The following is a 26312-nucleotide window of genomic DNA, read 5'->3' as shown; positions in this document are numbered from 1 at the left end:
AAGCCCTTTGTAAAGCAGCAAAAATCTATTCATGAGGGTGGCGTCCTCATGACCTAAACAGCTGCCCATTAGGCCTCATCCTCTCAATACTGTTGTATTGGGGATTAAGTTTCAATGTGAATTTTTGGAAGGGACAAAAGCATTCAAACCATAGCAACCATACTTTTCATTAAATTAATCAATTCGAGCACCCTCATTTTTACTCCTAGGTTAGACAGTTATAAAACTGGTAAGGAGTTATAGAAAGACATACAGGAACTGATGAAAAGAGCAAATGTCTTCATGAAGACAAGTTACTAGAGTCACAAAACTCTTATACACAGTCTAATGTGTATGGTAGAAAAAATCCATCGTACTCAAAATAAAAAGACCTATATTTGAGGCCAAGGTTCTAGCAATGTGACCTTGAGACTCAGTCTGCTCTGAATGATGGTAGCTCTCAACTTTGAGGGTACATTAAAACTGAGAGAGTTTACTTAAGACACCACTGACGCCCAGGCCCCACAGACCAAATGAATCATAACTGCAGGAACAGGGCCCAGTTGGGAGAAGGTGATTTCTGTCCTTTCTTTCCACTGCTATTCTTACTCTTCCCTAAAAGAATGTAATTCATTCTTTCCAAGTAAATTGACCCAACTCTACTCTATAGGCCTGGCCAAACTGTTTTTCAGTTCTTTGTCATTGGCAACCTCTTACCATGAGACTAGACGGGTGAACCAGCCTCTTGTTTTCTTTCTGACCTGCTCTGCACTGTAGCCACCCCTTCAAGACCAGCTGTTCATCAGTGTTAGAACTGAAACTGGGCAGGGATGAAGGGTGAGCTTTGTAAAGGCCCTGCTGGGGTTTTCAGTTTAAGGCATGTTCTCCGGCCCTGCTGTATCAGAGAGCTCTGCATAAAGGATTATGAAACTTTGAGCCTCCTTTCTTTTGTGCTAGGAAACGTAAATCTCCCACAGAAGCCACAAGGGAAAAAAGAACAATTGGCCAAGTAGAGCTCAGGCATTTCTGGGACCTGGCTGTAATGCTTCCCTGATGTCATCAAAATGTCAGTAATACCTTGAATATCTTGAATCTACTGCTCCTCTCTACAACATATCAATTAAAAAGATGTTTCTCAAAGCTTTTCTTGTGATTATCAAACTTTATGGGTTGGAATAAACAAAGTAAAACATGTATACTATAGATTTTCTTCTGAACAAAATAAGTTCTCTTCTCGAAAAAAAGGGAAAGTCAATTTCTACGTTCATAGTTCAGAGAGTAGAGTGTATGAAGGCTCAAAGTTTATATAAAACAAGTTTTATTTTAATAAGTTTTTAATGGCCAATATACATGAGCCAGAAAACATTTTATTTTCATTTATTAAACCTGACTCCATAATTAAGCAAAAAAAAAAATTGAGTCTACAGTGACTAGACTGAACTTCTCTAGGTGAAAGAAAGGCTCCAGTGAGAAACTATTTCCTCTCTCTGGGAGAGGAGGCAGGAGCAGGAGAGTATATAAAAGGATGGACCTCTAGGGTAGTTGCTAGCATTTCAATCATTTCAGTACACACTCTTCTAAGATCAAGCCTTTGGCTTTCCCTAAGACTAAAAAGACAGGGATCCACAGAGCTCAGCCACTGGTCTACAAAGATCATGAAAACTGTCATCTTAAGCCAAAGCTCTCCAGAGAAGAAGAATGCCTAAACTTTCTGCCCGGGGGGCCATCTCTATCTTTCTCTTTTTAAATGCTTCCAATAAATAGTCATTGTTTTCTTTAAGTACCCAGTGTTACATAATGCATAATTCAGCCAGACCATTCTAGTGAGTTAGCAAAAACTGAAAGAGGTCTATAAATACTGTAAGTTAGCCCAGAAGTGATCCTGCAACAAGGTGTAAAGAACTACTCCATGATTTGTTTTTCTCTCCACACTTAGCAAGAAAAAGGGAGTTACATGCAGTCTGAGGATGACCAGTGAAATAGGAGAAGCCAGATTTTCAGAATGGAGGTACCACATTATGACCAGAGTCAAGTGGCCTCCACTTTTTTTTCCAGTCTGAAAATTTCTAAATGTAATATCTTTGTTTTCTACAACACAAATACTATATTAAAAATTAGTTTCAGCAAGTCAAAAAAAATTGGGGCTAGTTATCATCTTCATAGACTCAACAATAAAAAGAGTTTTGGTTTCTCCTTACTATATACCACATATAATTAATTCCTAACTAAAACACATGACAAAGAAAATAAACAATCAAATAGTGAATTTTTAAAAATCACCTTGGATGAAAGGACAGACTCTTCCTGATTAGCATTTTTGGACTTTTTTCCTGTGTCTTGTTCTGCTGATGTACCTTCTGAACTTCCTGATGAAATTAATCGCTTTCTTCCTTGCTGTATTATATTTGCTTGGGTTTTATCTTTGCAAATTCCTTCTTTTCCACTTCCCTGGATTACATTATTATCTTAAACACACACAAGCAAACACGTACACATAAAGAAAAAGAAGAAGAAAATTATCTTCTGTATGTTCAAATGTCAATAATCCATATCCGGCCCCCAAAAAAGGGGAAAAAAAGATAAAAGGGCAAGTAAAATTAAAGTGCCCTTTATAGTAATTCCAACTTGAAAATACTTATTTTCAAATCTCAGAAAGTATTACACAGCACAGTGGCCAAGAGCTCCAGCCCTGGAGTCTGCCTGGCCAAGATGCTAATGTGGGCTCCATGCCTTAACTGTTTCACCTCACCTTTCTCAACTTTGGTTTACCATCTGGAAAACAGGAATTATAATAATAATTCATGGAGTTAGTAGGAACAGTAAATGAAGTAAGACATGTAAACTCTGCAGCAAAGTACTTTATACATGGTAGTTAAATATTTTTTAATTATAACATTGAACTTCTCAAACAGAAAGTTTGACACATAGTTATCCAATCAAATTTACATACACTTATTGAGCCCCTAATGACCACAGTGAGGAATTCAAGTTAAGTTATCTTAAATACAGAAAAGAACTCAAAAGAACCCAAAAGGGAGAGTGACCACTACAGACTTTGCCAATGAAGAAAATAAGTCACAATAACAATGGACATTGTATCCCATAGAATACTCAAAGTTTAATACAGTTAGCAAATCTAAGTCAGTATCATATTTTGTTAAATTCATGAATCATTTAATCAGAAAAGAAGAAAGATCAACTTGTTTTAAGAGGAACATATTCACGGCTAATTGTCCTTCTCCTCTACTTTAGAATGATAGCTTCATGAAGGCAGAAACCTTGTGCCTTGTTCACTGTAGCCCTTTGTGTCTCTAGCACCTGGAACTGTGTCTAGCACAAAACTGGTGCTCACTAAAGATTTCTGACTAAACGAATTATGAACATAAACAAAATTTATCCAAAGAGTACCTTAAGAGCTGCAACAGAAGTATGTAAAGCAATCTGTAGTCATTATTCTAATGTTTTAAAGCAGGGGTTAGCAAATTTTTTCTGTAAAAAGCCAGAGAGTAAATAGCTGAAGCTCTGTGGGCCATATAATATCTGTCACAACTACCCAACTCTGCCTCTGTAGCATGAAAACAACCACAGATAATACATACATGGATGACCATGGCTGTGTTCCAATAAAACTTTATTTACAAAAATCCAGCCCATAGGCTGTAGTTTGCTTAGTCCAGTTCTAAAGCGCATTTGAGTAGCCTGAAATAATATTCCTTCTTTAAGTTCAGAAAAGAAATGTCCATGGAATACTGTCCATATTATCAAACAGGAATATCAATTGAACCAATATAATAATAATGTATTTATCAAAGGAAACTTACAAATAAACTATTCTAATAACTAAACTTGGCCTAAATTACTTAAATATTCATCATGAATCTAAATTAGGAAGCATTTCACATCATTTTTAGAAACTATCAAAAATAGTACTTAACAGGACTTGGTATAACAAATGACCAAATAGTACTTAACAGGACTTAATAGTACAACAAATGACCAAATACTACAAGTTATGAATTAATCAAACCAAGTGACATAATGAGCTAATATATTGCTTACTATGCTAAGAACTATGAAATGTAAATTAAATAAGACACAGCTTCTGCTCAAATTGTAGTTTACCACATTCCAGGTGCCAGACATGTACATAAAATTCTAAAATTATATATATGTATTTATAATATTCAGTTCTTCAAAATTCCAAATTCTCTACCACAAACATTTCCTCTAGGCAGCAGAGGTGATTTCTTTTTGTTTGGGAAAAAGCCATTTTCATATTATTAAAATGGCCTTCACAAAGAGTGTACAAAATAAGTAGCTTAATTGGCTCACAACAATCTTCATATCTGGTATAGCCAGTATTTTTCTAAATCCAGGATAGGTACAGTTAAATAACAGGAATATAAAAGAAATTAACTATTAATACAAATTAGTTTTTATTTAACTATCAGTAATGGCACTTATATGAACTGTTATACTATTACTATATGAATGATGCTGAATTATATGCATACATATCATTAAAAATACATCCATCCAATCTTATTCACCACAGAAACCACTCCTAACAGCAATATTAACAATGTGATGTGTATCCTTCTCAACTTTTTCCTAAGTTTAAGCAAATATATTTACAAATAAATATATGTAAACACATACAGGACTAAACATACGAATGCTTTTACGTCCGTGGAATAAATATCTAGAATTGTAATTTCTGGATCAAAGTGTATTGTATAACTTATGTGCATATATGGTAGTAACATTCATTGGGTGTTGGGCAGGTGCAGGGGGAGGGGATGGGTATATTCACACCTAATGGGTGCGGTGCACACCATCTGGGGGATAGACATGCTTGAAGCTCTGACTCGGGCAGGGCAAAGGCAATATATGTAAACCTGAACATTTGTACCCCTGTAACATGCTGAAATAAAAAATAATAATAATAAAATTTAAAAAGTGTGCTGTATATTTAACAACATAGGAGATATTAGTAAATGACTTTAAAAAGCTATACTAATTTATATTTCCACCAAGAATGTTTGAAAATACCCATTTCTACCATCACTGGATATTATGAATTGCTTTAATTTTGATGAGTTAATGAATCAAAAAATGGTAACTCGTTGTTTCAATTTACATTTTCCTATTAGACAATAAAGGCATATATTTATGGACTATTTGTATTTATTCTTTTGTATGGCATGTATAATGCCCAAAATTTCTACTGAGTTTTATCTTTTTTGTTACTAAACAGACAATTTTTAAAAACCTTCTTTCTTTTGTAAATGTGGCAGATAATATATCTCAGTATATTGTTTGCCAGTCTGTTATTTGCCTCTGACTTTATTTATAACATCTTTTTCATACAAATATTTTTAAATTTTTATTTAGATAAATCTGACAGTTTTTCCCTCAAGGGTCTAGGCTCCCTATCATCTTAAGAAGCCTACAAAAGTAATAAAAATTATTTTTCTTGTATTTCCTTCAAATGCCTTAATAGTTTTAATTTTATATTAAGATTGTTAATTCAATAGAAATTTATTTCTGAACATGGTATGAAGTAGTGCTCTAGTATTATTTTCTTTCAAATGGAGAACCAAATTTTCCAACATCATTTATTGAATAACATATCTTTTCTACATTAGCTTGAACTGATAATTTTTTATAAATTAAATGTATACATTTTGATCTGTTTCTGGGTCTTCCATTCTTTTTTTCACTGGTCTAACTTACCTATTCCTATGCCAGAACTATTAACTACTAAAAGTAGGTACCAAGCCCAGATTGCGAGGTAGGAGAGTTTCATGAAGAAATATGTTTTTTATGTCATTCAAATTGTCTCTGAGCATATATAAAAAAACCTCTCAATTCATCTTCTACAAAGCTGGCATAGCTCTAACATTAAAATCTTACACAGATGGCATACATGGAGAAAAGTACTGACTAACCATACGTATAAATATAGATAGAAATGTCCTAAACCAAATATTAGCAAATCTAATCTAACAGAGTATAAAAATAATAATCTACCATGATAAAGTTAAACTTATTCCAAGAATACAAGCATGGTACAATATTAGGATATCTACCAACATCAATCATTAATTACATTAACACATGAATATACAGAACTATTTCTATACCAAAAAATTTTCAAATAATTTAACAGTTCTTCGTAGAAAAAAAAAAGTAAAAATAAAAGGAAACATCCTAAACATGATATGGCTATTTATCAGAATCTAATGCTAGATTAAATGCTAAAATACTAATAGAATTTCTTTTCTGTTCTTTTTTTTTTTTTGAGACAGAGTCTCACTGTGTTGCCCCGGGCTAGAGAGTGCCGTGACATCAGCCTAGCTCACGGCAACCTCAAACTCTTGGGCTCAAGTAAGCCTCCGAGTAGCTGGGTAGCCGGGACTACAGGCATGCGCCACCATGCCTGGCTAATTTTTTCTATGTATTTTTAGTTGTCCAGTTAATTTCTTTCTATTTTTTAGTAGAGATGGGGTCTTGGTCTTGCCAAGGCTGGTCTTGAACTCCTCAGCTCAAACGATCCGCCCGCCTTGGCCTCCCAGAGTGCTAGGATTACAGGCGTGAGTCACCGTGCTTGGCCCTAAGAAAATTTCTATTAAAAAACAGGAATAAGACACAGATGCCAATTTTATCCATTTTCATTGAAAATTTATAGGGTCCAGTTAATAAGACAAGAAAAGAAAAAAAAGCAATAGATCAGAAAAACCAAAATTATCATAATTCTGTAGATAATATTGTACAGCCAGAAAATATAAGAGATTCAAAAACTATTAGAATTAATTAGATAATTTGGCAAGATTGCTGGAAGCAAAGTACATAGAATAACTAGTGCTTTAAGTAAACTTAAAATGTGAATTTTGAACTGTACTCCAACTAAAACAATGTTAGCTCAGTATTTATAAACTGCATTGAATTGCCATGTTGAAAATATTCCAAGTACAAAATTAAATGCAAACCAAATGGTTCAGGGGACTACTTCAATGTGCATCAACATTTGCAACATTTTATGACTCCATGTTGGAGGGTTAGAAGATGGGGGAAGTGTACCATGACAACAATGAAAAAATAAAAACTCCTTTTTCAGCCTACCAAGAGTGTCATAACTTAAGAGTGATGACTAGTACACTAGTCCTGATACCTGGAAGGCTGAGAGAACAGAGATAATTGGAGATCAAGAAAGAGGAGGCTCAGAAAGGCTTTGCCTAAATATATTCACTTCTCAATCACTAAGGACATGGAAAAACCTTCAGCCCAGGTCTGAGAAATTCATGATAACATCCAAGAGCTAGTACCTGGGACATAGAAAATAAAATAAACTAGAACTATATTAGCTGAAAAACAGAAAGAATAGCCTGATCACAGCAAAATTCACCTACATATATGGATTAAACCAAGAGTTAAATTGAAAGAAGATTCAGGAGAGAATGTAAAACCATGTCAAACAAGGCAAACAAACAAAAACAGGACATATTAAGAGTAAATCTGGGTGACTGTACAATGATATGGCTTAAAACATGAGCTTTAAAGTCCAACAGAGCTAAGTCTCAATTACAGTTCTGGAATTCATCATATGATCTTGGATAAGTCATTTAACATCAATTAATATGATTTGTCCTTGTCCTAATAATTCAAAAGGTTCCAAAATATCAAGTTGGTGTCAGATAATATAAGTAAGTATCAATCACCACAAATATAGTACTAAAGCTACAAAATACTTTAAAAAGTTACCTATATCTAAATGAGCCTAAAATACATCCTAGAAATTGAATTTTTCAAATCTCTAGCATTGGCCTATTGACCTGGGTCATTTATTACTTAAACAAATAAATAAAACAATTTTTAAAAAAACTATACAGCAGAAAATTTTTCATTATTTTAACTTTTAATTAGCAGGATTCTAGTGTACTAAACTGTCCTATACTTCTAAATGTTTCTGTCTTTAAAGGAATTAAATAACCGACAGTCTTGCTCATATAAGTACTTCTCCTGAAGTCTAAGTTTATAAAAAGATGTATCTGGATCCAAAGACTTCTCTATCTTCTTTTGAAGTGTTAGCATTGTAAGTACACTGTATACTATGTAATATTCCTGTACAGACCAAGGTCAAATAACTCGCATTTGTATTTTCAAGATAAGGTGCCCAAAAAAGTGCTTCAGATTTTATGTGAGACATCAATCAAGTGAAAGCAAATGTATTTGAAGCAAAATATATTTTGGACTACTATAAGCAGGTGGTGGCACAGAGGCGGTACAGTACAAAACAACTGTAAAAGAAAAGGACTTGTCTGCAGGGAAACATTTCACATTGATCCAGTTTTTGGTCAAGTAAAGTTATTCTTTCTGTTATCAGAGAAATTGTTCTTCTGATGCAAAGAGCCTTCCCCTCCCTACTACCATCCCCCATTTCCTTCCTGCAAATTGAGGATCACCACACTTAATGAGAGATGTTATTGATAAAAATATATTACACATGAAATAATTGTCAGAGAGAAGGGTAGATTGAAAACCACTGTACTAGAAAAAAACTCTTACCAGGAAACTCTAACCACATCCCCCCAACACATAATCTATAGCTTACTTTTACCATGAGAATAGTCTGATTCTACTATAATCTAAATTATCATTAAATAAGGTATATTGTGTGTATAACATGTTTGATCAAAAACTTTAGAAGACTTCTATAACTTCTATGCAGATTATGAGAAGCACTAAGGGTAGTTACATTTCAACTAAAATATATATTCAGTTGTGCTGTTAATTTATAAAAGAAAATGTACAGGATAAAATGGCAGAATAGCTTAATTGAACTAATCATCTCAAATAAAATCATGATAAATTCAGGATAAAATACTAAAAAACAACTATTTGAAGGCACTGGAAAGTGACCAAAAAGACAGAGCTGGAGAAGAATCTAACCTTGAAAAACTGACTACAACCTATGAAGTTTATGAATTTGCAGCTTTTCTCCTGAGGCATTCCTCAATTCATAGGTGGCAGAAACCTGCAGCCCTACTACTAGCTTGAATGGTCAGAGGACAGAGAGTGAGGTTAGTAGAACAGACAGAAGGTTATAGATAAAATCCTGAAAGGAAGGTAGCCTCAGAAGGGGCAAGAAACAAACCCTACATATAAAATTGACCCCAATTCTGGCTGACTGCTAAACTGCATGTGTAAGGGGGAAATCCACACAAAAAAGCAGCAGCTGGAAAGTGAAAACTAAGTAGAGATAGCAGCTGCTGCCCACAAGAGAAGAAAAAGAGTTTATGAATCCAGCCAAATCAATTACCAATTAGAACAAATACATTTCTTCAGAGGAATATAAAATCAAGAGCTTCTATATTATTCAAAACATCCAATACATAGGAAATGTGATCCATGTATTTTTAAAAAGCAACCAATAGAAACTAAACCTGAGATGACCAAAAAGTTGCACCCTGACACAGACTTTAATGCAGCTATTATAAATATGCTCAAGGATTTATAGGAATACATATGTGTGTATACACACACACACACACAATTACTGAATAAATGGGGAATCTCATCAGAGGAACAGAAACTATTAATATACAAAAAAGAACTAAATAGAAATTCCTAAACTGAAAAGTACAATGACTAAAATGAAAATTTGCTAGATAGGCTTAACAGCAAATTAGAGATGGCAGAAAAAAAGAATCAGTAAACCTGAAGGATTATCAACAGAAATTATCCAACCTGAAGAACAGAGAAAACTAACAGACTTAACAGATTACTGGGACAATATCAGGCAGTATAATATATATGCAATTAGAAATCTACAAAAAGAGGAGAAAGAAAATGGGAAAGAAAAATATTTGAAAAAATGGCAAAAAATTTCCAAATCTGGTGAATGACAGTCAAGAAGCTAAATGAATCTCAAGAAAGATTAATACAAAATAGACCACACCTATTACATATTAGTCAAATGACTTAAATCCAAAGATAAAAATCTTCCAGCAAAGAAAACTTTAGGCTCATATGGCTTCATCAGGAAATTCTGTCAAACATGTAAAAAAGAAATACCAACATTTCATAAATTCCACTATGGATCAATGTCTGTATCCCCTCAAAATGCATATGTTGAAACCCTAATCCCCAATGTGGCTGGCGTTTGGAGATGGTACCTGGGGGATAATTAGGTCATCAGGGTGGAGGCTTTATGAATGGGATTAGTGACCTTAAAAGGGGATAAGACCAGAGCTCTCTCTCTCCACATGTGAGACACAGAGAAAAGGCAGCTGTCTACAAGCCAGGAAGAAGGCCTTCACCAAAATACAACCATGCTAGCACCCTGATCTTCAACTTCTAGCCTTCAGAACTATGACAAAATAAATGTTTATCATTTAAGCCTCCTAGTCTATGACATTCTGTTAAAACAGCCTGAACTTAAGCAAACTCTTTCAGAAAATAGATGAAAGAGTAATACTTCCCAACTCATTAGATCAGCATAACCTTTATATCAAAACCTGTCAAAGATACTACAAGAAAAGAAAATTATAGATCGATATCACTAAGAACATAGATAAAATCCTTAACAAATCAATCTAAGGAATATATGAAAATAGATAATACATCATTTTCAAATGGTCTTATCCAACAATGAAAGGTTGATTTAATATTCAAAAATCAATTGACATAACCACTACGTAAGTGGAATAAAGAATAAAAACCATATGATCATCTTATTTGATATAGAAAAAGCATTCAACAACCTTCAACACCCATCAAGATAAAAACTCTGAGAAAATTAGAAATAGAAGGCAACTTCTTTAATCTGAAAAAGGGAATCCATGAAAAACCTACAAGTAATATCAAATTTAATGAAAAAATGCTACTTTTCCCTGAATATCAGAATTAAACATGTCGACTACCACCAATTCTTTTCAACACTGTACTGGATTTCCTGGACAATGCAATTAAGAGGGGACAAAAACAAAGAAAGAAAAGAAAAGAATTCTGCACACCATCAGAATAGCTAAAACTTATATATGTACTTTTCCTTTTAGTTTATTTTTGAAACTTTTCACAAATAAAATTAAAAAGACAATGTTCAGATTTGGGAAGGTTTCGTATTTTTCTAGTCAGTTTTTGTAATACTATGCAGAAAAACCTTTAAAAAGCACTTTAGTACCAAAGTTCTATTTGTTCCATTTCTAACATTGTATCTCTAGACCTATTACTAATACTTTCAAAAAAGTAATACTACATGGCAGAACTGATACGATTTTAAACTATTTATATAGGTATCTGACCAACTTTTATATTAATATATGTATGTGTGTTATAGATACCCATCATTTCCTTGCTGACCATACTCTCCCAGAAAACCTGGACCTGGGGGATGTGGTTCAAAGTGGTCCAAACAGATTCTTTTATCTAGAACTTAGAGTAGAAAGTCAAAGTATACCAGTGATTGGCAGGCAGTCAAGGCTTAAGGAGAGGAGAATTTGGCCAATGTCAGAAATCAGGCAAGACAAACCCATATGATATGTCACAGGTGAACAGAAATGACCATCCCTTGCAGCGAAAAGTGAGAAACAGAAGATAGGTCATGTGTCCACAGAAGAGAAGAAGAGACAGCCTGTCTCACATGAAACCTGATTATAAGTCCTATGCTTCGATTTGGAGAGTCACCCTGACTAACATCACAAATCTCCCTTTAATTAAACTGAGTACATTTCTGTTATTTCCCAATAAAGAAGTTGCTTAAATAAGATTTTTTTTTTTTTTTGAGACAGAGTCTCACTGTGTTGCCCGAGCTAGAGTGAGTGCTGTGGCGTCAGCCTAGCTCACAGCAACCTCAAACTCCTGGGCTTAAGCAATCCTTCTGCCTCAGCCTCCCGAGTAGCTGGGACTACAGGCATGTGCCACCACGCCCAGCTAATTTTTTCCATATATATTTTTAGTTGGCCAGATAATTTCTTTCTATTTTTAGTAGAGACGGGGTCTCGCTCTTGCTCAGGCTGGTCTCAAACTCTGACCTTGAGCGATCCACCCATCTCGGCCTCCCAGAGTGCTAGGATTACAGGTGTGAGCCACCGCGCCCGGCCTAAGATTTTAAAAATCTTGAAACAAGACATAAATCCTTGTGATATCTACCATGACAATGAGCTGCATCAGGACACAGGTCACATATTCTTTGAATCCCCCAGCACATAACATTGTGCATCTGACACTCTTTTATTTAATTAAGTTAATTTTCAACACTCTTACTGTGCCAGCCTTTTATCTTAGACATGTTGCCAACATGTTTGTTTGAAAATCTATATTAATGTAGGTCTAGCATATAACAGTATTTGTCTAATGGAAAAAAAATTATTAGGGTGGTATTTGATAAACAGCATAAAATAATATCTTATATTTTAAATTAGACTTCATGTACATACCTAAAAAAATTTTAGGCTAAGCTATGCCCTTACACAACCACTATTCTATAGATATAGATTATAATGTTTGTTTAGAAAAACTTTCAAAGTCTGTTTAATGTTTTCTTGAAAGTGACCATTAGCAGAAACAAAAACCTACCTCCACTGATGACTGGTGCTGAAAGGTTCTGATCACTTAAATTTTCTACTAACATCCAAGCAGGAAGGATTCTTTTCCTCTGGGCAAGATCTGGCTGCTGCTTACTGAAGTCTCTACATTCACCTAGAAAAGACTAAAAAGGTATCTATATATTAATTACTAAAAAGAATCATGCATCCTTAATGAATTTGTAAAATTATTTACTTTACAGAAAACTACCATTAAAATATCCATCTGCAACTATGAACTGAGTTAATCAAATTTCTTACAAAGAAATTCATTAACTCTATTAGTGGAAGTGTTGGACTAGGGTGATATTCTCTAGAACTTAACTTAAAAACAGCAAAAGCAGATCAGTGCTAGCAATATTGTCATTTCTCCCCTTGAAATAACTTAGAGAACATGCATGCTCTCGATGGATGAAAACCTAAATTTCTCACCACACTCTCTATGGCAGTAGTGTGGGTCTCCGTTATTTCTGTGCTTCTTTCCAGCTGTGAGGCACCAGTTGTCTCATCAGGTAAATTAATCACAGGGGATTTTGGTGTTTCATTAAGTATGTCATCCTCATCAAGCATTTGACTGTTTCTATAAAACAAAATAGAAATTTTTTTTCTAATCACTTAAATTTAACATGCTTCTGCTGCCAACCATGTCACTGTAAATGGGATTCTTCTGAGTCCATTTGACTGATTAGTTGTGCTCCTTTTCTCAGACTTGGCAGAAACAAAAAAGCAGATTATATTATACTAGGATAAAATATATAGACTAGAACATGTTCTTCATCTTCTGCCTATGATATTGCCATTAAAATACATTAATCTCTATAAATCATGGGCTTGGGAACCACAATTATTTATGAGCTGTGTGGCAGCCATCTCTCTCAAGGCTTAAAAGCGATTTACTTATTTAATATTTGGTCAGATAGTCCATGAAAATTTAGATCACAATCCAACATCCTAAGAGATAATGTAAACTGCAAGGGCATCACTTAAGCTAGTTAGGCTCTTGGAGAAAAAAATAAATAAAATCCTGAGTTTAAGTTTATACATAGCTGCTAGCAGAGTTCTGGCCAGCATAGCCACCTATGAAATATCCCAAACTTATAGTACAACTCCAAGGTAAATGTTCTGGAACAGGAACATCCATGGTCACATGTGGAACATACTAGCAGAACCAATTACCTCATACTCTCTGCAATGTGCAGAAGATCATCCAAAGTTGGATCATTATTACTTATGTTTGAATAGAGATGATCCAACACATTTATCTTTTTGAAAATCTGAAAATCTAGATGAAATACTACTCAGAATAAAAAGGAATGAACTACTGATATTTGTGCAACAACACAGATGAATTTCAAAGGGAGTTAGCTAAGTGAAAGAAGCCAGATACGAGGGTACGATTCCATTTATGAGACATCCTAAAAGGGTAAAGCTACAGCAACAGAAATCAGATCAGTGGTTGCCAGGGACTGGGGGTGGAATGAAGGGATTTTCTATGAAGAGGCATAAGGGAACATTTTGGGGAAATGGAAATGTTCTATATATCATTGTGGTGGCACTTAAAACGTGCCAAAGTGCATTGAATTGTACATTTAAAAGGGATGAATTATACTGTCTGTAAATTATTCCTCCTTAAACATGAATTTTATAAAATTGAAGATATAATATTTTAGAAATGTGTCTGGCTGAGAAAAGTCTAAATAATGGCTTGTTTTATTTGTTTGTTTTAGTATTTCAATAACCTCTTCAAAGGCAGACTTGAAATTCAATGGCAGGAAGCAGCCAAAAGAGAAAGCTTACTTAAACTAAATTACTATGCAGCACCACATTTTTTGTTCAATAAATATTTTTTGAACATCTTTTAAACACAATGCCTTACCATCTGTCAGGTACTGTGCCAGGCACTGGGGATATAGACTTGAAAACATGATTGCCCTATCTTAGAAAGCTCATTCCACTACAATATCCAGATCCATCTAACTCATAAAATAAATTATGATTTTTTTCTCAAATTTTCTTAACATTGAATTTGAAAAATATTAAGAAACATTCAAGAGTAGTGCACTAACTTTTCGTAACTTACAGTATTAGGAATTAAGCAATTTTGTCAATTCCATTTCTAGTTTATTTTCTATTCTGGCATAAGTTTGAGACTAATACATACACATTCTATAGTCCCTAGGTAATTTTTTATTAATATTTACCAAAAATAAATGTAATAATAAAAAAATCAATCCCAGAACAAAATTCTATTTAATGTTTAGTTCAAAAGAAATCAAAGTATAAATTATTCTATTACACCATTATTTAAATATCAAATACTGTCACTGTGATACAGATATGTTTTTATTTTATCTTCAAATACCTCTGAGTAATCAACTAGCACAGGATTCATAATGCATTATTACCAGAATTTGTTAAATAAAAAAATCAAAGCTTGAAAATTTATCTAAATACAGTATAATAAAAATAGTTATTATTTTTATAATAGCTTTATTAAAAACTAATTCACATAACCATAAAATTCATCCTGTTCAAGTGTACTATAGTGGTTTTTAGTATATTAACAGAATTGTACAACTATCACTAATATCTAATTTTAGAACATATTCATCACCTCAGAAAGCAATCCCATATGCACTGGCAGTCCCTTCTCATTCCCTCTTCCTCCAGCCCCTGGCAACCACTACCCTACCTTCTGTATCTAAGGATTTACATTTTCTAGATATTTCATATAAATGAAATCATACAATATGGGCCTTTTACATCTGGTTTCATTCACTTATCACATTTCAAGACTCATCCATGTCGTAGCGTATATCAGTATTTCATTCTTTTTTATGGCTGAATAATATTCTGTATGAATACACCACATTTGTTTATCCATGCAACAGTTACTAGACATGTGGGTTGTTTCACTTTGGGGCTATTATGAATAATGCTACTGTGACCATCCATGTACAAGTTTTTATGTGGATGTATGTTTTCAATTCTTTGGGTTATAGACCTAGGAATGGAATTGCTGGGCCATACAGTAATTTTAATTTTGAGGAACTGCCAGAATATGTTCCAAGGAGACTGTATCATTTTACAACCCCACCACAATGTACAAAGAGTTCCAGTTTCTCCACATCCTCACCAACACTTGCTATTATCTTTTTGATTATGGCCATCCTAGTAGATATGTGATTTTGATTTACATTTCCCTGTGACTAACGATGTAGAACATCTTTTCATGTTCTTATGCCCATTTGTCATCTTCTTTGGAGAAATGTCTATTCAAATCAGTTGTGCTTTTTAAATTGAGTTGTTTGCCTTCACATTGTTGAGTTATAATAATTCTTTAGATATTCTGGAAATAAGTCTGTATGATTGTGTCCACCTACTTCTACAGGTCTAGTTTACCCATTCTATAATTTAAAATCTAACAAAGCCAAATGACCTCCTAAGGACTAACTCAAAAAACTAGTGTATGAATTTTAACCATACCTCAGATAACAGTATGTTTATTCTAATACCTCATTTCCTCAGTTTTTCTATTCTATATTTTCTGCTATTTTATAAGAAAGAGGAGTTATATAAATATATTTTAAGTCAGAAATTAATACCTTAATAAAATTTAAAAAGCCAAAAAAAATGAAGAAAATGTACTCAATTTCAAATTAACTATCTTGGTTACTGTTAGATGGGAAATACATTTCAAATAAAATGGTAAAAGACACCATATATGGGAGCAATCACTACTGAGGAATAATAAGTTTCCAAAGTCAAATATTTTCTAGAAAAACACACACACACATGCATTTGTGATGGCTAAGGAATTAGATTATAAAAATCATCACTTACTCTCATTTCATCAGACAATCTTACCTTAAGGTACGTTCCATGTCCATTTCAGAGTGTGTAGACAAAACACGGAAAATGTATTTGTCAACTAACAAAGAAAAACTATCTCCAGGATTCAACCAGCGCCATTGATTTGTCTTCAGTGGTAAAAGCTGGCTCTTCTCAGAAGACTGATAAAAACATGGATTTGTGTGTATCTATCAAATAAAGAAAGAATATAGTACAGTAATGTTATATCTCAAAATTATGATAAAATACAACTAAATATGAATTTTGGTATCAAAACAAGTTAAGTTTAATAAACCTGGCACTTATATAAGTACCATAATTATTTTTCATATATAAAAGAGGAAAAAAGTTGTAATATACCTTCCATTTCTTCAGGAATCAAAGATAAAAACAGAGTTATCAATTACCTAGTTAAAAGATTTCTTCTATTTGCTTAATAGAGACAACCGGACATTGGAAAGAGAAACATTAAAAATAATTCTCAGTATAGAAGCTGAATCCCCCATCTTTTATATCCAAAATGCACTAACCCCCTGATAATGACTAGGTTCTTTGCCACTTATTTTCTCCTAATAATTTACTACAATTAAAAAATAAGACACTATGGAGATATGGTTTGAATGTGTCCCCCAAACATTCATGTGTTAGAAACTTAATCCCCAATTCAACAGTGTTGAGAGGTGGGACATATAAGAGGTGATGGGGCCATAAGGGATTGGTTCTCATAAATAGATTAATGTTATTATGAAAGTAGGTTCATTATCTCGGGAGTGGGTTTGTTATCTTAAGAATGGGTTTGTTATAAATGCAGTTTCAGCCATCTCTTGCACACCCTCTTACATGTGCTCTCTCATCATGTGATGACTTCTGTCATGTTATGATGCAGCAGGAAGGCCCTCACCAGATATGGCTCCCTGATCTTAGACTTCCCAGCTTCCAGAACCGTTAGCCAAATAAATGTCCGTTCATTATAAATTACCCAATTTCAGGCAATCTGTTACAGCAGCACAAAACCAACTAAGACATATAAGAAAGAAGAGTACTTTTTCCTCAGCTGAAATCATTTAATATTTAAATTATAGGTGGTTAAACATTGGGCAGTTAGCAAATCCAGCCACAAAGAAAGGGAACCGATGACTGTGGTCCATGATCATCTTTCCCTTTTCCTAAAACTGTCCATACAAGAGATCCCAGAACTAAAAGCAAAAATTACATGCTAAGAAAGTCTAATGTTTGATCCTTCAACTTAAACCTAAACATATACTACTTATCGAATAAGTTAAAAAATCAAACTATATGTACTCCAACTAAAATGGTACATGTACTAGAAGTCCAAAAGGTAATTTTTAAAAAGTTATAAAGTAGACAAAAGTCTAGCAAAAAGGGAGAAGACATACACATAAAAAAATCTGAAATGAAAACAATGACATAGTTACATAAAAAACAAAACATTTGAAAAATAACAGAATACTGTGAATACTTTATACCAATACATTTGTAAATATGGCCAGAATTGACAATTAACTAATAACACCAAACTGACTTTTTTTTAAAAAAATATGGTTATGTGTATGTATATGTGGTTTATTTGAAAGTACTTAATTATAAAAGGAGATCAGATTGGACCTATATTTCAAAATGCAATCAATAATTTAAAACCTTTCCAACTCTTCCCAAAACCAGACCTAAGTGGATTTAAAGATCTTTCTGAATATCCAACCTCTTCTTGTGACCAGAAAAAGATGGAAAGATCCCCAGTTCCTTCAATGAGACAAGTTTAACTTTGATTCTAACAGTAGACAAGGACAGACAAAAATAATAGCAAACCCAAACCCACAGTGATTTAAACAATATAAGCTACCTATATGAGAGACATATTATTGTTGTGTGCCTTTCTTTTAACATATCCTTGGGATTATAAATGCAAACTTAGGTGTGCTATAACTTTAGAAGTGGTGCAAAGGATGCACTATCCCTGATGAAATGGAACTAAAATACAAATCAATTTTCTATAGCTTTCTCTTAGAGTTATTAAATATTAAAGTAAGATTGATGTGTACCCAAAAAAGGTACCTTTATTTTCAGTGGTGTTTTTTTTTCAATTTGGAAAGCTTTTTTCAAAAAAAAATCAGTTGAGGAGAGGCTAAAGGCTATTATAGTATTTTCCAGATATTTTCCAAGTACATTCATAATTTCATGTGAATAAAAACAATAGCAACTCAGAAATTCTGTGAAACAGAAAAGAACACAACAAACTCAAAGGTATATATTTTGAGGATCAATACCAAACAAAAAGAAATCTAGAATTTATATGTAGCTATAGAGTTACTGTCCCAATCATCCAAGAACCAAAATGAGTAAGATTTTATTAAAATGAAATAAAAGCACTGGCAGCTATGAATCCACCCTGAGGATATAACCAATCACTGGCAACACAGTCATTTATATAGAACATCATCAGTTCGCCTTTATAATGCCTTTTCTCCCTGCTGATACCAGACTGTAGATTAAGTTTAAATGACACATAAAAAAGCTAACATCATCTCCTCATGAGCTAGCATTATCTCCTCATGTACTATTTCCAAGAACTGCTGAAGAGCTAGAGCATTTTTTAAAGGAGAAATATTAGAGGGGAAAAAAGGCAGAAATTCATGCAATTCAAAAGTATAAATTAGTAATTGCCCTAACTGCATTCAACTACCATTGTCAAAGCTATCTTTTTATTTGGTGGTAGGTTTGATTTCCAAATTAAAGGAAAGCAGAAAACATTTATTCACTTAAACATAATTTGGAGTATACAGCATACAGAAAGGAACATCATAACAAAACATTTGCTATATTCATTTATATAATATTATAAAGTTTTCTTAACTAAAATTTCTCTCTCAACATTTTATTATAGTTGTATATATAACTTGCTTTATCAGATCAAAGAATTTGTGACAAATCAGGGAACAGATGATAAATGATATTTAACACACATTTAGCACATATTTAAGATAAAATGAATGAAATAGAAGTCACCTGTCAATCTCATTCTCATTTTCAAGATCTTAAAACTTCCATTAACAATTAAAGTCAGTTTTAGAACTTCTCTAAATTTCTCTAAGTTGTATCTTTTATCTACAATAAGTAGTTGAACAAATAAATCTATTTCAAGAGAGAACAGGCATTTTATTGAAACTATATTAATATTTTAATAAATAAGAAATCAAGCATTACATAGATCAAAAGACATATACATACACACACACACACACACACACACATATATATATATATATATATATATATATATATATAGCCAAGACCAAGATGCAGCTTTCCTTCAAGTAGCATAATATAAACATAATTCTTGGGATAAAATTCAAAATTCAATTACTTTTCTAAAATAATAATCAAATTCTAGTACTATAGTTGTACATTTCCTTAAAAATAAATACGCTTTTTCAGGTCTTCCAGTGTTTGGTAATTTGGCATTACAGAAGTAACTGCAGTATATTGTCTTATCCTTTATACCTTCATGTCGTAAATGTGTCGTAATAATTTTTTAAAGACATAATAGTACATGTAAGGCATTATGTGTGGCCTCACCACTCCATTTAAGAACACGAATTTTACCATTTCCTTCAAGGTCCCTTGTGAACCTTTCCCTATCCTATTCTCTTTTCAATTCCCTCAAGGTAATAATTATCTTGATTTTTGTTTATCGCTCCTTGCTTTTCTCTATAATTGTACTACTTTTGTTTATGACCCTAAATATATTGCTTATTTTGTAGGACTTCAAATTTTATATAAATGTATTCATAGTATATATATTTTTCCAATGCCTGATTTTATCATTCGATATTATGTTCTAAATTTTAATCCATGTTTTTCATGTTTTCACTCTAATTTATTTACCTTGACTGCTGTGGTATATTTAAATATATTACAGTATATTTATCAGTTCTACTGTTCACGGAAATTTATGTTGCTTCTAGTATTTTTGCTATACAGTTTTGCTATACAATATTGCTATGCAGTTTCTTTCATCTACCTCTTAGTGCACATGTGTGTAAGGAGCTTGTAGTGAACACGTCTTCATCTTGAAGAAATGATGTTGACCTATTTTCCAAGGTGGCTGTACCACCTAAGCTCCCACCTGCAGTTTATAACCATTCCAGTTGTTCTATATCCTCACCAATATTGTAAATTGCTAGACTTTTTCATTTTTGCCAATCTGTTGGGTATCAAATGGTATCTCATTGTGGTTTCACTTGCATTTCTCCACTTAATAAGGAGGTTTAGCAGCTTTTCATGTTTATTAGACAGTCAGGTTTCTACTTTTGTAATATGCAACTCAAGTCTTCACCCATTTTTCTGTTGGATTATTTACCTTTTTCTCATGGATTAAAGGCATTTGTTATATAGTCTGGATATCACTGCTCTGTCAATAACATGTGTTTTAAATATTTTGTACCTGTTGTATTTTTCATTTTCACTACAGTGTCTTGACAAACGAAGCTTCCTAATTTTAATGTAATTGGCATTTTTCAATCTTTCTTTTATGGTTTCTGTACATTATATTCTATTTAAAAACCCTTCTCAATTCTAGAGTCAAAAGGGTTTTTTTCCTTTATTTTAACAGTTTCATAGTTTAGACTTTCACATTTAATCCACCTGGAATAGATTTTTGGGTATGGTTTGCAGTAAAGGTCTAATTTTTTTCCAAACACATAACAAACTGTCCCAGTACCATTTATTAATAAAAAGTCCTCTTCCCCACTGATATGCAACACCTGCCTTGGCCCAAATCAAATTTCTATATACATAAGTCTGAATCGAAAGTTGTTTTCAGTTCTAAAATTTTATTCAACTGAAAGCACTAAAACTTCTTATTAAGATAAATCATCAATTAGTTTTAACTTCAAAAAGTTTTTTTTTTTAAACAAGAGAACACCAAATGACAAGAGAATCCTCACGTGGGAAACATAATATAATGAAGAAAAATTACTGCACAGGGTTCAAAGAATCTGAGTTCTAATTCTCATTCTACAACTTGCTGACTATGCAAGATTAGACATTATCCAGAAGGCCATGACATTCTAAATTGTCAAAAAAAAAGTGTACCAAGAAAAGGGTACAAAATATTTACCTTTCTCCCATGTATAAAAGTCACATTTACTAGACGGTTTGTAAAATTATACTAAATAATATTTCAAAGATAAATATAACAGAGGCATAATTTAAATACACTTTATCATTCCAAATTTTATAATTGTATCTATAATCTTATGAGGAATTTTTGTTCTAGCTTCTAATATCACATTTACTACAGTTTGGTGTACAAAAGACACTTGTTAATGTTAGACACAATTGTTTTATGATCTGAGTTCTGTCTAATTAAAGATCCAGAAAGAGGAAGAGTATTTTCAAAAAGGAACTTTCTTTTCACTGAACATTACTAAAATCCCACATGGAAATTTGGCCCACTACATACTGGATAAAATTTAACTCAATGAGAGCATTTTTCATTAATAAAATCACCTTTAGTTTAGGCATATTTATTTTATATTACTAGTACACTTCTCAGTAGCCACAGAAGTACAAAATCTATCTGAATACTTTTCATCCAAGGATATACACAACTCCAACTAAGCACATTTATTAAGCTAATTTGGAAAACATTCTAGTTTTTAAGTATAAATGTCCTTGATTAACACTGAGAAAAAATGCAAATAAGTTTAAAATATTCATGCATTAGTAAATATGATGTTTTTCTAACGGCCTATTTTTTATATATAAAAATTTAATGCCATGTGAATTTTGTTATAAGGCCTTCTTCTTAGCATTGAGTAAATAAAGTGTATGAAGAGAAAACCTGATATTTATTCAGTTGTTCACAATTCAGTTGATTAACTTGCTCACAAATAAATGTGCTGATTTCTTAAAATGGATCATTTCACTATTTACAAATATTCTGCTACTATAAATTTTTCAGATATCACTTGGAGCAAAAGCAAAGCTGCAAAAACAATAAGAGTTACAGGAATTAATCCAGTTGCATTTATAAGTGGAGTAAAAAGTATTATTCATTATTTTCTGTGATATCCGCATACATAGTTATCAGCAGGATTTGAATATTAACAATACAAATCCACAAATGTCTATAAACCTACTCAGGAGCTGAAATTCTCTGCTCTGGTATTTAAAAAAAAACAAACTAGAAATTCAATCATCAAAGACTAGTTAAATGATATACCTATCAAAAAATAAGTACTATGAGTTCCTCTTTTCATTAACGTGAATTAAAGAGGAGTGAATCTAAATCTTATAGAAAGTCTGATCTTTCACTTGAGGAACCAGGTGTATTAATAGCCATAATTGCTATTTTGCAAAAAGTAAATCTAAACTATTAATAATAATACATTCTTATCAGAAAAGGTGGATAAGAATTTAGAGATCCCTATATTCTTTCCCTTAATGTGTTTAGTAACAACAGCAAAAACCTTTTTTATTTTAGGCCATGGTAGTTCATTAGAATGGTGTTAGAAATTCACTACTAGAAAATAACATACTTTTGTCAAAATCCATGATGTCGCCAGGCCTAGAAATGCTACCTATAGTCCCCACCATAACATATACTCATGCATTCCACAAATATTAATTATCTACTATGTGCTAGGCATCATGTTAAACACTAGGGATACAAAGATTTGTCAGAGTTCCTCTACTCAAGTTTATCATGCAGTAAGTCTCATCTAAGAAGAATAAGAAAGTTGGAAAGGATCCAGAGATGAATAACTTAATGATAAATACAAGGGTTCCCACAGGAGTGCTGACTACAGATATTAACACTAAGACAATGTAGAGTAAGAATGAGACACAAACCTTTTTAAAAATTATTTATTCAAGGTTAAGGCAGAGTGAATTCAGCTTAGTCAAAAAATTTCCCAGTACAATTAAAAAGATGCTTTTCAAATCTAGGAATAATTTAACATAGGGTAACAAAAGGAAGTACTCTCTGTGTAAAGAAAAGAACATGACAGGCAGCTGTACATAAAAGATGAAAATACAAATCGATTTAAAAATGTTATAAATTTATGAATTTAATTCCATAATGATAAGTTTACCACCACACCATCTAGTCTAAAATAAATGGACCCTCACACACACATTTCATTCTCCTATACAATAGATTCTGCAAATGAAAGGGAGTAATTACAGACTATATTCCTGGAAACTAGCTGTCCCTGCAAATCATCAGTAATTCTGCATCAGTAAACTATGAAGCACACAATTCAAAAAGTCTAGCCCTCAACATAAATTTTCAAATTAAAATTATTTTTAAAACTCTAAAGTTGAACAAGGTCTAAATTTTAGAAATATTCAACTCCACATACAGAGATATATAAATTTGTAAAAATACAATCCTATAACATTTCAGCAACTGTGCTCCTTACCCCACCTCAACCAACCAACCATTACATAATTATGGGCTTTCTTATGGGGTCTTATTTGGAACATCTAGTTATAAACAAAATCATAATATATACGTAAACTAGCATTCATCTTTCATTAAAATTGCAACTAATGGCCAGAAATGGTGGCTCATGCCTATAATCTCAACACTTTGGGATTACAGGGTCCCAAGCAAGGTGGGGGGATCACTTGAGGCCAGGAGCTCAAGACCAGCCAGGGCAAAATAGCAAGACCCCATCTCTACAAAAATTTTTTTTAAATTAGGCAAGTGTGGTGGTACATGCCTGTAGTTTCACCTACTCAGGAGGCTGAAATGGGAGAATTGCTTGGCTTTAGCCAAGGAGTTTGAGTATGCTAGGATCATACCACTGCACCTCAGCCTAGGCAACAGAGTGAGACCCTGTCTCTAAAAAAAAAATAAAAAATTCTGACTGTGTAAATGTAGCATTGTCCCATGAGAAGATGCAGCTTTAATAGTTTAGATCTTTGCCTCCTAATTATCTTCTGGCAATGAGAAGGATATACTCTGACATTAATTCCCTATTTCCATAACCTGAGAAAATAAGCACCTCCAATCAGGAACCCAAAGGGTGAGAGATATGCAGTTAAAATAAATCATTAATAACATATTTACCGGTTTGATTCGAAGCTGACCACCCACCACCTCAAGAATGGCATGTCTTCTGGATACTCTCTTGTCTGTTATCTACAGAGGAAAAAAAAATTTAAATTTCAAGCATAACCACCTCCTTAAAAAACAACAAAACAAACAAGCAAACAAAGCCCTTAGCAATGTTTCTGAAATCAGCAGGCTATTTATTAAATGTATCATTCATTCAACAACTGTATATTGAAATAATTGTCTTCCTTTAACAGATAATGAAACTCAGAGATTCAGAGACCTGCCCAAAGTCATGGAAGAGTAAATGACAGAGCCAAGACTCAAGCTTAGGATCTAATAGATCCCAAAACCTTACATAATAGTTTCCATTCATAACAGACATCTACTGGGGATTTTTACCAATAATATTCAAAAAATGAGAGAATATCTACATCTTAAGTACTTATCATGAAACATTTCAAATACAAGAAATATACAGTATGTTATAATGATGAAGGTCCTAAAAGGAGGTAGTCTGGTAAATATAAACAGTCTGACTATACAGGCTTTGAGGTCAGGCAGGCCCAGATCAGGCAGAACTGCACATTTATGCTCTGAGGCCATCAGTAGCAGTTAAGAGATCAGGAAGGCAGGAGAGGGAATAGTGAAAACCAAATATTTACAGTGAAGAAGAAATTAGCATTTTTTAAATATTTGCTTCCTGTTTTAAGCCAATGGTGTTCTATATATGCTCGCAATCTTTGCTGCATTCCAAAGTTCAAAAATTATTTGTACTTTAAACACTGAAAATGCTAATCAACCCTTCCTCTTTTCACTGTAAACACAATAGCTAATATTACCTTTTTTATTTGCAGCTTATACATAATGAAAGCATGTTAGGCACCAATTTCACTTAACACCATAATTACCTCACCCATCTCTTGGTTACCTTAGTATCTAACATTTGAATTCTGTCATTATCCACATCAGGACTAAAATTATCAGGAAAAACAGACCATGGTAACACATAAATTCAATTAAATCCATTAGTTCCGCAAAAATGTGAAACTGCCAGGAATCAGTACTCATTTTTTTTAACCAGATAGCAGTTACACACATAGGGCTGTGACTATGTACAAATAGTAACATCAAGCATCAGAATGAGTACCACATAAGTGAATTTTTCACAAACTAAAGTTAATTTTTAGAACATTTGCTAAAATAAAATATATTAAAGATAGTTCATTTAAAATACGTCTATTATTTAAATGATACTATACTATATCTTATACTACTATACTATACTATATACTACTATATATATACACACACATTATATATATAATACTATTATAAAATACAATGGCTACTTCAGAGAAGTAAATATAAACTAATAATCTTTTCTATCAGAAAAAGGGTAGAAATTTAAAGATTCCTTTATTTTTCCCAGAATGTACCTTAACAATGGCAGGTATCTGATAACTCAGTTTATCATTTGCATAGAACTTTCATTTAAACGTTAAGACTCACCGTAACACTGTCACAGCTATTATTCATACTTTACATATTTAAAAATAAAAATAGAAAGCCTAGAGAATTCAAGTAACTTGGTGCTATAGTTTGGATGTTTATCCCCCAAATCTCTTGTTAAAATTTGATCCCTTATGCTGGAGATGGGGCCTAAAGGGAGGCATTTGGGTAACGGGGGGTAGATCCCTCACGAATAGATTAATCATGCCTTCCCTGGGTAGGAGGGTGAGTGAGTTCTCACTCTCATTAGTCCCACCAGAGCTGGTTGTTAAACAGACCTGGCACCTCCTCTCTCTCTC

General features: G+C 33.0%; 1 protein-coding gene across 2 annotated transcripts in view; it reads right to left on the bottom strand.

Annotated features, from left to right (window-relative positions):
- The window catches only part of APLF (aprataxin and PNKP like factor), a 69458-nt gene that overhangs the window by 35665 nt on the left and 7481 nt on the right, over positions 1-26312 (bottom strand). For both annotated transcript variants that reach the window (XM_045549760.1, XM_045549759.1), the window contains exons 2-6: positions 24517-24588; positions 16434-16606; positions 12999-13146; positions 12559-12691; positions 2260-2444 (exon numbers count right to left, since the gene is read on the bottom strand). In XM_045549760.1, coding sequence (XP_045405716.1) covers positions 2260-2444; positions 12559-12691; positions 12999-13146; positions 16434-16606; positions 24517-24588 — 711 coding nt within the window. The remainder of the gene's footprint in view (positions 1-2259; positions 2445-12558; positions 12692-12998; positions 13147-16433; positions 16607-24516; positions 24589-26312) is intronic.

This window comes from Lemur catta, chromosome 4 (assembly GCF_020740605.2).
Source record: "Lemur catta isolate mLemCat1 chromosome 4, mLemCat1.pri, whole genome shotgun sequence".
Lineage (NCBI taxonomy): Eukaryota > Metazoa > Chordata > Mammalia > Primates > Lemuridae > Lemur > Lemur catta.
Note: the sequence above shows the minus strand (reverse complement) of the source record. Positions and strands in the feature narration are given on the sequence as shown.